Here is a 14961-nt window from a genome sequence, read left to right as displayed (position 1 = left end):
TATATATATATATATATATATATATATATATGTATAAATTGAGTTTATAGACTACATGAGCACACCTAGTAATCTGTTGCATCGTCTTTCAGTCCTGTAGGGGGCGCTGTAGTTGGTCCTTCTGTTTAACGTTAGAGGAAGAAGACAGGAAGACGGGGACCGCTGCTAAGGATAATAGCGACATACATTCAATAGACCGAATTGGTGTGTCCATTGGTTATTTCAAGATGCTGTGTGCCTTTTATTTGCTCTGATAACTGCAGCTGCAATTTGCTGCAGCTACGTAAGTGAGGGTTTTGATAGTGAACTCTTGTCGGTGGTGGATCGTGGAGCTCTTTTTTTTTTTGTTGAACACCGTTGTAATAATTTCGTGGTCTGTAGACTTTCTTTTGATTACTCGGTTGAAATGCCTTTGGGTATAAAACCGTGCTGTTCCGTCTGTAAGACGAACTCTTCCTCGATGTGGAAGAAGGGGAACCAGGGTGAAATACTGTGCAACAACTGCACAGGGAAGAACACCAGCAGCATCGGCGGCGGCGGAGTCGTTGGACCCGCCGTGTCCACCAGCACAATACCCAGTAACGGCGGTGGAAAACAGGTCAGTCACACATAGAATAGGATTTAAAAGCGTGGCCTTTATAATTATAGCACTTGTGTGTTTTTTGTTGCTCGGTTTTGCACGTATTTTTAAAACCCGGGAGTTGACGCGCTATATCTGTTTGGTTAGTCCAAAAGAAGATCGCTGAATAGCACCCCCAAGCGGCAGAACAGCGCACCTGCAAGCTGAGGAAGCGCTTGCTTTAGTTTTATAGCTGCTGTATGTAGGGGCGTTATTGTTAAACAATAGAATGCAAGTCACAACAAAGTATTATATACAGGTCGCCAGAAGAGCTCCTAAGCCATCCTGAAACAAGAATCAGATTTCTGATATGCCAGACTTCTATTAAGTTAAATCTTTCTACAGTATTTTCTTCAGCTGTTTTGTCATCAAAAACCTTACAAATAAAATTACTTAAAGTACATGCTTTGAATTATTTTTTTATAGAAATATTAGTCTCAGATACTTTACTTTTATAGTATATGACAGATTAATATAAAGTATAATGGTTTGCATGCATGTTAGCATTCACATTCTGTCGATGCAGAAAGCAATTCATATACCGTAGCCAAAAAAAATCACATCAGGTATTGTTATAGTATACTGAAATAGTAATTTAAAATTGATTCAATCCACTGAAAAAAAAAAGTTATTTGTCTTTAATATTCTATGAGTTAAATTGTAATCAATGGGGATTAAATCATGATTTTGATTTGTTCAAATATTTGATATCTGCCTATTTCTAGTCCAAACAGGAGATCCACAGGAGGTCTGCCCGACTAAGAAGTACCAAGTACAAAGCTCCTGCCTCTGAGAAAAAAGTCTCAACAAAAGGCAAAGGAAGAAGACACATATTTAAACTAAAAAATGTAAATAAATTATTCTTCTGAGTTGTTTTTTTTTTTATTCCTTAGTTATGAATTGCAGTATTTCACACTTGAATACTCTTTCCTTCACAGCCAATCAAAGCACCAGAATCTGTGTCAACAATCATTACATCAGAATCTATATTTTACAAGGTATGGTAGTCAGTGTTTTTTTGAATTCATCCATATACATTGATATGGTCATCTGGTAACCCAGAAGCTCTGTTTGTTTTTACAGGGTGTGTATTACCAGATAGGTGATGTGATCAGGGTCATAGATGAAGACGATGGGAAGCCGTACTATGCTCAGATCCGAGGGTTTGTGCAGGACCAGTACTGTGAGAAGAGTGCGGCTCTGACGTGGCTCATCCCCACTCAGGCCAGTCCAAGCGACCACTTTGATCCAGGGACATACATCATCGGTAAGCAACTGTGTGAAATTATGCATTTTACCCTGGTTTTTCTATGTGGCTTTTAAGCACAGTGCTTTATCTCAGGCCCAGAGGAAGATCTGCCCCGAAAAATGGACTATTTGGAGTTTGTGTGCCACGCGCCTTCTGAATATTTCAAGTCACGCAGCTCTCCGTTCCCCACCATCCCGCTATGTCCTGAAAAAGGCTTCATCTGGACCCACATAGGACCCACATCAGTGCTGGCTGCCAATGAGTCTATCAGCAGCTCCAGTTAATAAGACTTTCAGACACATGGACCTTTTCTGTTGCTTTGAAACAGATGAATGTAAATATGTGTATGTATAGAGAAAACAAACTTATTCCAGTTAAAGGGAAGTTGCAATCGGATTCAGGACAAACCATTTGTAAGTACATTTAAAGTAACAGTTTATGCAGCCTAAAAATACTTTTGTATTTGACAATAAAAAAAATCAACTTGTAGCAGTTGTGCTTTGATCAGATAATAATAGATTTGTCGCGAATAGTATTGATAGTTTATGTTCTACCTGTGGAGTCTGTGGGAAGATCTAGTTCCCTCATAGCAAAAACAACACCAGAGGCTCCACTCTTGGCCCCCTGATGGGTCCATTTCCAGTGCTAATTAAATGCTCCATTCACCACCTGATCCAATTTGAGGCATTCATGTGTTCTGAAGACATAGTGTTTAGTTAGACCTCGGCATCTTTTTGCAGATGCTGTTTTTGGGCTGGGAGATCCATTGCATTTCTAATATAAACCCAATTAAGCAAAGCTTAATTTTCAAATCGCAGAAGCACCCACTTTTAGTCACATTATTTTTAACAAGGATAAAAAAATTTTTTGTCCTCAGCCCTTTAGAGGGCGGTATTACACTTAAAGGGAGTTTTCTGCCACAGAGAAGGGAAGAGAGGGTTGCAGTTAGCACACACATCCATACATAATTTTTCAAGCAAAGGTTACAGTAAAGTCCTGCAAAAATGGAATCTGGATAAACAAGCTTTCAAGGTCATTCAAAGAACATCTACATGCTGGTAGCTAGTGCAAAGAAAACCACAATATTAGTGGAAAATAATTACATTTTTTGTTTTTTTAGGCATGTTTATTCTGCCCTATCATTGACCTTCAGTGATGGGAAGTATGTGGCTAGAATGAGATTTTCAGATGAAAATGGACTGCCATGTTGGAGGACGTTAAGCATTTATTTATTTTTTTTTTTTGTTCACAGTAGAGATTGATCAGGAAATGCATTCAGGGTTGGACCCAAGCAGGTGAGACTAGTTTGTTCTGCAATGTGGAGATAGGGTGAGGAACTCTATCATCTGGGGAAATGTCTTTCAGCACCTTTTACAGATGTTAAGGTAGAGCTCACTTTTAGAATCAATTTGGACTTGATTCTTTAAAGTGATTTTAAAAATTATTGAAAAATACAGTTTTCCATTTTCAAATATGGGAAACGATTAAATATATAATGGTGCCAAATAATCTTTAAATAACTATCAAATGTTTTAAATATATTGTCCTTTAACAACTGCATAACTTTCCAACATGGTGACAATTGTTTTGATGAATATGTAGGATGTTAATTTAAGATCAGAGGGGTCTTCTCGCTTTATATAAATCCTGTTATTGTGGAGGCAGTTTTTAATTTTTGTAAAAAAAAAAAAAAAAAGGCTTTTTCCCCCCTAAAGTAACCACAGAACCACAATATCATAAAGAGAGGAAGAACAAAAATTGCTGGTGTGATAAAAATGTAAGACAATACTCACCTTAACTGATTACAGATATGTAATGACAAGCATTTCTAATTTTAATCCAGTTTGAACCAAACAAATATGCCATGCTAATATTAATAGGAAACAATATTAAAGAAAATAAAGCTAATGAAAATGAATACATAAAATTATTTACATATAAAGTGTAATTTAATTCAGCACTATATGTGAATATTTTTTTTATATTTATTTCTGAGAGAAATTGGCCAAAGAGCCATTTTAATGATTAAAAAAAACAAACTTAATTTAGTTGTCTTCAATTAAATTTTCCCGGCAGTGTTCAAAGGTTGTTTCCACTTATCTCTGCTGAAAGTCAGACACCGTGTCCCGACGAAGGACATGAGACAGCTGTTTCTATTAATAACATCAACGCTGTTACCCATTACAAGACCCCCCCCCAACTCCAAGCCCAAGCATTGCTACCTCAGAAACACCACAAGCCCCGTCCTGGATAAATACCAGACTAAAGACTGAATATCAAAACAAGCAGCCGCTGCAGAGGACAGGAAACGCTGAAAGCAATCAGAACAATCTTGTTTCTTCACTTAAACCTTGAGAACATGAAGTCCCTGCGCTTCCTTGCGGCTGAGGGCTTCATCCAGACTGGTTCTGGGGCGTTGGAGAACTTAAGCTGCGTGTCTTTTAACCTCTATCCGATTCTCTTCAAGGCCTGCTACCTTCATGAGCAGGCTGATCTCCTGCATGCTTTGGTGAGAATATGGCCTCTTCCTGAGCTCAACATACAGAGACTCCTGGGACGGTCCTATGACTGTGAACTGGACCTCACCTCCTGCACCTGCCGGGCCTGCCTACAAGCACTTCTGATCGGCCTAAAGGTAAAAACCTAAATTGGTCTGGATCTTTATGCTTAAGGTTTTTTTTTTGGTAAACATTGGTTTGCAATGACTTAATGATGATGCCTTACAGGATTATGTGCTGTCTCCTCCGAAGACCTATGCCAAGAGTTTGCATGTAGTAGACCTGACTGCCCTCAAAGACACTGAGCACCAAGCCTGTCCATGCAGGTCCAGCTTGGGTCGATGGGCTCGGACACAGCTCCTGTCCCAAATGTGTTATGAGACGATGGCGGCCATGCAGGCGGGAGATGTGAACCCATCTTCATTTCATCATTCTGTCAACGTCCTCCTCAATGGATTTGTGACAGGCCGTAACTACGAGCAGGTCGCTCAGGCCTTCTTGCTTCTCCGCCACTGTCCTCTAAAGGTTCATTTTGTCAGCATTAGAGCCGACTCTCTGGCTTTAAAGCAGCTGTTCTATGTTCTTCGCATAGCAGAGCCCGAGTCCTTAACAAAGCTAGAAGTGGTTCACAACGTTCCCCTGGAGGCCCCGCATCTGGAGGTGTTGCTGTCCAGGGTGGAGTTCCCCAAACTGCAGTCTCTGACGCTACCAGCGGGGGCGCTGGATGTTAGGAGGCTGGGCGCTGATGATGATGATCTCCTGGCAACCATTGGCAGTCTACTGGCACAGCTTGGCAACCTTACTGAGCTTTATGTTGGGTTCTCGACTCTCACTGGACATCTTCGCAGACTTCTATGGTGAGTTCCTAACCAGACAGTTAAATGGCCAACAAGGTCACTGAAGGTTGGTGTTTCTACAAAGATAGGGTAGGCATTTCTTCTTATAGATCTGTTATCTGAAAAATTTGGCAGCTTTAAAGGCTCTTCTTTCGCAATGGATGGTATTTTGTTTTTAACATTGCTGGTATCATGACAGTGAGGACAGACAGCTGCAGGTCAGCTGGGGACAAAGATGTAGGAAAGTATTCACACCCCCTCAACTTTGTTTGGATTAAGAAGAGTCGTGTCATAAAATCCTATTCCATCCGTCTCATGGAGCTCAGTTAGATCCAATTACTATCAATAAAAGCCACTAGTGCCAGATGACATTTACAAAGAGGCAGAATAGAATTAGCTATAAGCTACTTAGGGAATATAAACATTTGGAACAAGGTTGTCTGGTAAATAGTGAGACCAAAACAGTTTTTTAAGTCACCAAAAAAATAAATAAAACCAACTCTGTCTACATTTAAAAAAAAAGAGGTATAGATCGGTTCATGTTTTATGCGGGTGTACAAGAGTGTGCAGGTCGGCTGGCTAGTGTCCTCACAGACATGTTTAACACCTCGCTGGACAAACCCATAGTGCCAGCATGCTTCAAGTCACCATCATGCCACCATCATTCCGGTCCCAAAGAAGCCTCAGGTCATCTCATTTCATGACTACGGGCGTCGCACAGACCCCTGTCATGATGAAAAGCTTCAAAAGGCTGGTTAAAGAACACACAACACACCCAGTCTCCCCCCAAACATTCGATCTGTCTACCGACATAACAGCTCAACTGAAGACGCCATCTCCTCCTCTGCTCTGCATCTGAGCCTGGCACACCCGGAGGAGAAGAACACCCTTGTGCTCAGTTTTCAACTCCATCATCCCATAGCATCTGATAGGAAAACTGGAATAGCTGTGCTTCAATACACCCCTCTGCAATTTTACTGCTAGACTTCCTCAAAAACAGACCTCAGTCAGTCTGGGTTGGACAGAACACCTCTGATGTCGTCACCCTATGCACAGGCTCCCCTCAGGGCTGCGTCCTGAGCCCCTTGCTGTTCACCCACATGACGCACAACTGCATCCCCAGGTTCACCACCTATTACATCATGAAGTTTGCTGACGACACTACGGTGGTGGGCCTCATCAGAGACGACAACAACCGGGACTACAGATAGGAGGTGGAGCAGCTGGTGGACCGTTGCAAAGATAACAGCCTGATTCTTGACATGGAGAAGATGGAGATTATCGTTGACTTTAGGAAGAACCGTCCAAACCACGATCCACTGGTCATCAACAGCTCAGCTGTAGAGGTGGTCAGCAGCACCAAATTCCCGGGGGTGCACCTCACTGAGAACCTCACCTGGAATGTAAACACCACCTCACTGGTCACGTACTTCCTGCGGAGGATGAGGAGAGCCCATCTGCCCCCACCCATCCTCACGGCCCTCTATAGCAGCACCATAGGGAGCATTCCGGCCAGCTGTCTCGCTGTGTGGTGTGGAGGCTTCAGCGCCGCAGACTGGAAGAAAGTGAGGAGAGTGGTGAGAACAGCAAAGAAGATCATCGGGCTCCTCTTCCCTCCTAAAGAACATTTCATCCCAGTACTGCGTGTCTTGAGCCCGTAACATCATAAATGACCCCTCACACCCACCATCATGGACTGTTCTCCCTGCTGCCCTCTGGGAAGAGACTTCGAAGCATCCAATGCAGGTCCAGCAGGTTCTGCAATACTTTCTTTCCCACAGGACATCAGACAGCTGAACTGTTGAAAAAACTCTAAATCATGTCACAGAATCTGCATCACACTGATAACACCAAACCAAAAATACTGCATATTTGCACCATGTATATTAATGCTCTGAACTTCCATATCATGCATTTTTTGGCTATTTTTTTTTTTCTCCCACACAGTTTACATTTCATCACCGCTGCTCTTTAAGGAATGGAAATGTTCTTTTACTGTCTGGAAAGTTGTACTAAACAAAATTTCATTTTTTATACACCGTTTATACAAAATGACAATAAAAGTTGCCTTAGGTTTGGGAATGCTTTTTTCAGCAGGAAAGGGAAGCTAGTTGAAGTTAATGAAAAGATAGAGCTATCAACTATGATGGCTGCTAAACTACAAAGAGGCTCTGAAAGACTAGGGACAGCAGACCACCATTAGGGTGTATTGATNTGTCAAACTTTTGGTGTCGATCATTCGATTTCATCCTGGACACTACAGAAAATGGGCTTAAAGTGTAAAAAACCGAACTTCTCCTTTAAGTCACCATCATTCCGGTCCCAAAGAAGCCTCAGGTCATCTCATTTCACGACTACGGGCCTGTCGCACAGACTCCTGTCATGATAAAATGCTTTAAAAGGCTGGTTAAAGAAAACAAAACACACCCAGTCTCCCCCCAAACATTCGATATGTCTACCGACATAACAGCTCAACTGAAGACGCCATCTCCTCCTCTGCTCTCCACCTGAGCCTGGCACACCCAGAGGAGAAGAACACCTTTATGCTCAGTTTTCAACTCCATCATCCCACAACATCTGATAGGAAAACTGGAACCACTGGGTTTCAATACACCCCTCTGCAATTGACTGCTAGACTTCCTCAAAAACCTCAGACCTCAGTCAATCTGGGTCAGACAGAATATCTCTGATTTCGCCACCCTAAGCACCCTATAGGCTTCCCTCAGGGCTGCGTCCTGAGCCCCCTGCTGTTCACACACATGACACACAACTGCATCCCCAGGTTCACCACCTATTACATCGTGAAGTTTGCAGACGACACCACGGTGGTGGGCCTCATCAGAGACGACCACAACCGGGACTACAGAGAGGAGGTGGAGCAGCTGGTGGACCGTTGCAAAGATAACAGCCTGATTCTGGACATGGAGAAGATGAAGGAGAACATCCTCGACTTCAGGAAGAACCTTCCTAACCACGCTCCATTGGTCATCAACAGCTCAGCAATTGAGGTGGTCAGCAGCACCATATTCCTGAGGGTGCACATCACAGACACCCTCACCTGGAATGTAAACACCACCTCACTGGTCAAAAGGGCACAAAAGCACATGTACTTCCTGCAGAGGATGAGGAGAGCCCACCTGCCCCCACCCATCCTCACCACCTTCTACAGAAGCACCATAGCGAGGGTTCTGACCAGCTGTCTCAATCTGTGATGTGGAGGCTGCAGCTCCGCAGACTGAAGGAAAGTAAGAAGATTAGTGAGAACAGCAGAGAGGCTCTCTGGGGCTCCTCTTCCCTCCATACAGAACATTTCATCCCAGCGCTGCGTGTCCTGAGTCTGGACTGTTCTCCCTGCTGCCCGCTGGGAAGAGGCTTTGCAGCATTTGATGCAGATCCATCAGATTCTACAACAGTTTCTTTCCCACTATCAGACAGCTGAACTGTTGAAAAAAACTAATGTCACAGACTCTGCATCACACTGATAACACCAAACAAAAACACTGCATATTTGCACCATATATATTAATGCTTTAAAGTTCCGTATCAATGCATTTTTTGCCTATTTTATTTAATTTTTTCTCCCACACCGTTTACATTTGATCACTGCTGCACTTTATGGGATGGAAATGTTCATTTACTGTCTGGAAAGCTGTACTAAACAATATTTCGTTTTGTATACACTGTTTATACAAAATGACAATAAAAGTTGTCTTAGTTTTGGGAATGCTTTTTTCAGCAGGAAAGGGAAGCTAGTTGAAGTTAATGAAAAGATAGAGCTATCAACTATGATGGCTGCTAAACTACAAAGAGGCTCTGAAAGACTAGGGACAGCAGACCACCATTAGGGTGTATTGATAAGATTATAGTATATAAATTTGTTATAGGATCCAGTTAAAGCAAAAATCGGTGTTCACGGAGAGCATCCATGAACAACGATCTAAATCAGTGTTCATGGATGCTATCCATTCAATTCGACTGATCTTTAACTTTCTGAAAATAGCAGGAAAATGTCAAGATGTAAAAAACTGGTAAAGATTTGCCTTCAGTATGGAGTTAAATTCACATTAAGCTTTTAAGATTTGACGTACCAGAAAATTTTGAAGGCAGTTATGGAAAAATGATTAAAAGATTAGTCAGTGTACATACTTTTTACAAAGAACTACATTTTTGAACTGAGCAAAAGTGCTGCTAAATATATATATATATATATACCGTTATAAACTAAAGAAATAACCCAGGTTTTATATTGACAAACTAAACAACAAAGTGGTTAAAAGCTTTGTGTAAAAATAAATGGAAAAATTATTTTATCTATAACAACTACATAAAACTATGTGCATCAAACAAGCCTGAGGTTCTAACTTGTCTTTGCTGACCTTCCGTAGTCCTCTCAATACACCACTGAAGTGTCTGGAGTTGGCCAACTGCTGCCTGAACCGTGTGGATATGACCTACCTGGCCAACAGTCTGCACAGCGAGACCCTGGTCCACCTCGACCTCAGCGGACATAATATCTTCAGCTCTTTTCCCACTGCGTTTCACAAACTCCTGAGCCGATGCTCCGCCACGCTGACAACCCTCATCCTGGAAGAGTGCGACATCCAGGATGAACACTTAACCACCTTCACCAATGCTCTGTCCCCCTGCCAGGGACTGAAGGAGTTAAAACTTCTGGGAAATCCTCTCAGCTCTGTCACTCTGAGGAGGCTCTTCTCCACGTTGACAACAGGTTTTCCTAAACTGAGGTACATAGAGGTACCTGCACCCCGTGACTGCTACTCTGAAGATGTTGCTTATCCTCTGGAAGATGCGGTCTTGCTGAACTACAACAGAGACTTGTTCCAGCAGACCATGGGTCAGCTTTCAGGCATCTTGGAAAGAGCCAACAGAAGCGAAGTGGAGGTGTGCTCACCTCTCATGGGCACCTATGATCCGGACATTAACGAAACCAGCAATGAACTTGGAGTTTCGATGCTAAAATCTTTCAACAACGTGATTGGAAACTTTATTGGAACAATAACAGATGTGGATACCAGGAGATCCCAGGCTCAGAGAGGTAATGAGAACTCCTGATGAGCAACAAGTGGACATTAATGATCCTCAGGGGTTTTGGACAAATTTCTTTGACCTTGCCTCTATGAGTTTAAGTTGCATTATTTTAAAAACAAATTTGATAAATTAATGACAGGATCATCTGATGACAAAGAAACTAAGTTAGCTGCAGCTGCCTTAAAAAGTTATTAAACTCAGTTTGTATGAAGGTAAAGTTGCATATTCAATGTGTTGAACTGTGACTTTGTTATAGAGAAATAAAAATAAACATAGTTTTAAAAATGTTTTACAAATAAAACTATTTCAATGCGTGCAGTGTATATATTTTGCATCATTCAACTTTGAAAGACCAGTTACTTTCAAAAGTCGAATTCACCAATTCAGTCTAACCATCTGTAAGGACTGCTAATGTGTGCAAGCAACCTCTAACAAGTCATCCCTATTATTTAACATATTAATGGCAACATCATGCTGTGGGATGCTTATTATACACCATTTTATGTTTCTCCAATGAAAGAAATGTGTGAGCATAAACTACTGCATTCAAGGTTCTCTTTAAGTGCATACATTAGTTTAATAGTCATGCAAATAAACCAATCTTAAAAAAAAAAATAAACACATCTGCCCTCTAAAATGTAAATCCACATTTCTTTATTGAGCATTGTTTTTATATAGGTTACATCTCATTTTTAAAACTTTACATATTACACCAAGGGACAGTCGTGCACCAACCACATAACAACCGTGATCAGGAAGTGTTATTTCTTCATCCATTCCTCCCTTTCTTTCCTCTCACGGATCACCTCCTCCAGGTATGGTGTGAGATAATTGACATCCTACAACAAACAGATTAGATTTATGAAGTAAATAGAAGCCTCAAACACATCTGATAGTGGTTGACAAAATGAAATATTTAAACGATTATCTCATTGGGACAATTCTGTACTTAACACACATATACAATACTCTCCACATACTGAATCACACTTCAAGGGTCTTCTAAAGAAAACCATTCACTTATTCGTTTAAAAACTTGCCTCTTCGAATTTTGTCCACTGATCTTTTGGGAGAAGCTGCTGCTTCATTGAGAGATCCAGGGCCCTCTTGATCCTGAATGTCCTGTCGTTATAAACGTTCTCTGGAAGCCTTTTTAGGGCCTCCTTCACGTCTGAATCCTCATATATTGTGTCATCACGCATTAAACCTGCAACAGTAAACATAATCAGTTTCTGGAGATCCAACAACCATGTCTATGGCTGATCATTATAGATTTTTACATTTATAGCAGGTTTTTTTCTCTGTAAATATCTACATATGTACTGATTCAAAAAGTTAAGATTAAAGTTAAAAGAAGAGAAAAATAAACAGCAGGGGATTTGCAATATGTTGCTTTTGACTGTTCCACACAATTCATTATTTTTGATGTACATCTATAGCCATTTTCCAATCAAAAAAAGGAAATAAGTCATGGAGGTAAGCATATTAACAATCTCAGCTTAGAACAAAAATTAGGGGTTTTTTTTACAATTCAAACAACCAAACAGAAAGCGATATTACTTCACATGAGGATTTAAACGTACAAAATTTCTATATTCTACTTTATAAACATCTTAAATGGACTTACCAAGCTTGTTAAAGCCGCATAAGTTGTAATACCATTTCCGGAAACCAAGCATGAGCCGGCCTGTCACAACTGTAACACGATGAACACAAACAATCTCAGTCAAGGGCGAAGACATTATATAATAACAAAGGCATAAGGCAAAATAAAAATATAAAACAAAAGAGTGCAACGAAAGATAAAATAAGTCAGATAACTCAAAGTAACTCAGTATGTTGCTGTCACATATGCAACTGCTGACAAAGCTTTAGAGCTGACAAACAATTGTTGATTTCCTGACATATACACACACACGCTGTGGACAAACCATATAGTATGATAGTTCTATGTCTTACATTTGAAAGCATGCATTTACTGTTTATTTTGATGAAAACCTTTTCGTCAAAGAGATACTTATATACATTTCCCTTATAACTATCTGGAGGTCATTTGCTGTGTAACAAAATGCAGACGAAAAAAAAGCCTTCTAAAATATATGGCATTAAAATGCCATTAGCTTGCTGTTGACAGCTAAACACTATCTGAGCTTTGATTTGATGAACAAACGTATAAACAGGACAAAGTATATCAATTGGCCATCGCTAAATAATATATTTAAAAGGCTGCATACAAAAAAAGGTTGGTTATTGAGAAATACCTTCAAAATGTTTATAGATCGATTATAATGGCACGTCTTTTGTTATTTAGCCTTAGCGGGGAATGCTAAGCTATCAATACCCAGCCGGTTAGCATCAGATAGCAAGGGGACATTAAAGGACACACACAAATTAGACGCCAAATAAACTCATTTTGGTGCAGAAGACAAAGAATAAAGCTACGTGGTGTTTGACAATCTACCGAGTGTCTTTATACGTCACCTGACAAGACGTTTGGGGATGTGGAAATGTTATTTAAACAGAAGCGGTGTTCTCTTACCTGGTGCCCTGGACGCCATCTTTACCACTGAGAGCGACCGCGGTGTGTTATGGGTAAAAGACGCCTCCGCGCTTTCGCACAAGACCGGAAAAGTCTGGAAATAGTGACATCAAGCTTAAACTCGCTCTATGGCATTTATTTAAAAAAATATATATATGTTTTTATTTGTATTTTATTGTCTGTCCTCATTAGCTACAGCGAGATGCTGCTGCTTTTCTTAATGGGGTCCATATAAAATAAATTACACTAATGGTGCAACACACAAAAAAGCATAAAAATAAAAGATACATCTATATACATACTTACATACATATACACATATACTCAACACATAGAGAGATGAATAAAATAAAAATAAATGAAAGTGAAAATCACCATGCTACACTAATCAATGTAATTTTCCCAAATTCATCAGCAATAATAACTGACCCTCAAATTGATATATCTTTATTTTGATCATAATCAATAAACAAGGTATATATACATATATATATACAAATATACATATGCTTATGTATGCTCACACATACATACCCCCAGATTGTTTCAATAACATATTGTTTCTATAATATATTATTTCAATAACACCTTATATAGAACTTTATTTTTTGTTTATGAAATATATTGAGGTAATAGATTCTAGGTTCACTGGTATATTCCTCTATAGAAAACGTTTTTTTTTTAACAGCTTTAGTTTCTTCTGTTGGTAGGCTCTAATTTCCAATACTAGTATTTCTTGTAAAATGGGTGTGTTTACTTGAACAAAATTCTAAGTTCTTATAAATGATGACTGTTGACTTTGTTATGGTGTTCCAGACAAGTAGTAGTAGTGAATGTTGAAGCCTGTCTTCTACAGGGAACCAGTTTTATGCACGGACTGAACATTAGTTTTGTACAAGCTGCGGGGTTTTGAAACTTTTATAATTTCTTTATTTCTGTTGTTGCATTAGACAACACTGTTGGGAAGTATTCTAAATTTGAAAGAAGCAGTGACTGTGTTACTTAATGACTTATGAAATTGATACTTTATTGAACTCACAGTGGAGGAATTAACTTTTTTTTTTATGTCTAATAGACATTTTAATTAATCCATTCCAAATACAAAACGTAAAAAATTAAATCTATATTTTTGGTCCAAATTTTAAGCCTTTGTTTTTAAGTTAAAGGATTCAAGTTGCGAATAGAAACGCCATACACCGTAATTTATGTATATAAAGATAATGGTAAAAGAGAAAATATAAATGGTAACTTAATCTTTCTCATTTCTATTTTATTTATTTTTTTGTTGCTTCTTTTTTATGTTCCCAGTTATAACTTAAATAAGTAAAAAAGAAAAAACCCTTCTAAAAGGAAATATCGTTTTTTCCAATGAATACAAATGTTTAAAATAAGTACACTTCTTAAAGTCAGTATCTTCTTGTCGGTGAGTTTTGGTGATATCAAGAACCAAACCTTTACAGGATCAAACTAGGATTTATAAGATATTTTATAAATTCACATATTTATCATAAGCTTAACCATGACAAACTGGTGTATTTTTTCATTTGGGAAAATACCCATATATATTCAATGTCAAGCCTTGCAAACTCACAACGGAATTGGAGTGAGAATGCCAGATTATTCTCTAACCTTTTTTAAAAAAAATAAGATGCAAGGCCAGATAAGAAAAACTGCTCATGACCTTACAGAAAGTTAAGATTATAATCATATTAACACTTCCAAAGCAGAGATCTACAACATATGACTCATGCCCTACATGTGTAGGAGGTAAGTTTGGGGTGCCCTCTGGACACAGCATAGGTGGTTGGAGACAGGACAGGAAGAATAACATCACTGTTGGTCTCCCACCCACTGCATAAGGCTGTTGATAAACTGGACAGCTCATTTAGTGGAAAACCGCTGCATCTTAAATACACAAATAAACGTCATCTCAGATCCTCTCAGCAGCTGGTAGACTTTATAATCACTGCTCCCAAAAAGCTCAGTGTTTACACTTCCATTTTATATTTGCATTCTTACATGTACTCTGTAACCGTTTAGATTCAGGCCAATATTTTATAGTTTGTTTTTTTTAAGCAAACGACTGGTTGCTTGTTTTCTCAAGACTGGATAGAGGTATAACAGTCATATGTTGCACACTCAAATTTGAGCATGCAATTTTTATAACTGGG

At 39.5% G+C, this 14961-nt stretch overlaps 3 protein-coding genes across 3 annotated transcripts; 2 read left to right on the top strand and 1 right to left on the bottom strand.

Annotated features, from left to right (window-relative positions):
• Positions 1–143: 143 nt before the first annotated feature.
• On the top strand, positions 144–2611 carry gatad1 (GATA zinc finger domain containing 1). The gene is made up of 5 exons (XM_015386953.1): positions 144–598; positions 1345–1467; positions 1558–1617; positions 1703–1886; positions 1962–2611. Exons 1-5 carry the CDS (start codon positions 407–409, stop codon positions 2150–2152), a joined length of 750 nt encoding a protein of 249 aa, XP_015242439.1. The 5' UTR covers positions 144–406; the 3' UTR covers positions 2153–2611.
• Positions 2612–4053: 1442 nt separating this feature from the next.
• Positions 4054–10531, top strand: LOC107092463 (leucine-rich repeat-containing protein 14B-like). The gene is made up of 3 exons (XM_015386959.1): positions 4054–4503; positions 4595–5223; positions 9588–10531. The coding sequence occupies exons 1-3, from the start codon at positions 4228–4230 to the stop codon at positions 10273–10275; spliced, it is 1593 nt and encodes a 530-aa protein (XP_015242445.1). The 5' UTR covers positions 4054–4227; the 3' UTR covers positions 10276–10531.
• A 352-nt stretch (positions 10532–10883) lies between these two features.
• LOC107092461 (cytochrome b-c1 complex subunit 7) lies at positions 10884–12868 on the bottom strand. Its single transcript, XM_015386957.1, has 4 exons — positions 12791–12868; positions 11879–11947; positions 11292–11458; positions 10884–11090 (listed from the first exon to the last, which is right to left on the bottom strand). Exons 1-4 carry the CDS (start codon positions 12807–12809, stop codon positions 11013–11015), a joined length of 333 nt encoding a protein of 110 aa, XP_015242443.1. The 5' UTR covers positions 12810–12868; the 3' UTR covers positions 10884–11012.
• Between the last annotated feature and the right edge of the window lie 2093 nt (positions 12869–14961).

Source organism: Cyprinodon variegatus, unplaced genomic scaffold (genome assembly GCF_000732505.1).
Source record: "Cyprinodon variegatus isolate N-32 unplaced genomic scaffold, C_variegatus-1.0 Scaffold382, whole genome shotgun sequence".
Taxonomy (NCBI): domain Eukaryota; kingdom Metazoa; phylum Chordata; class Actinopteri; order Cyprinodontiformes; family Cyprinodontidae; genus Cyprinodon; species Cyprinodon variegatus.
Note: the sequence above shows the minus strand (reverse complement) of the source record. Positions and strands in the feature narration are given on the sequence as shown.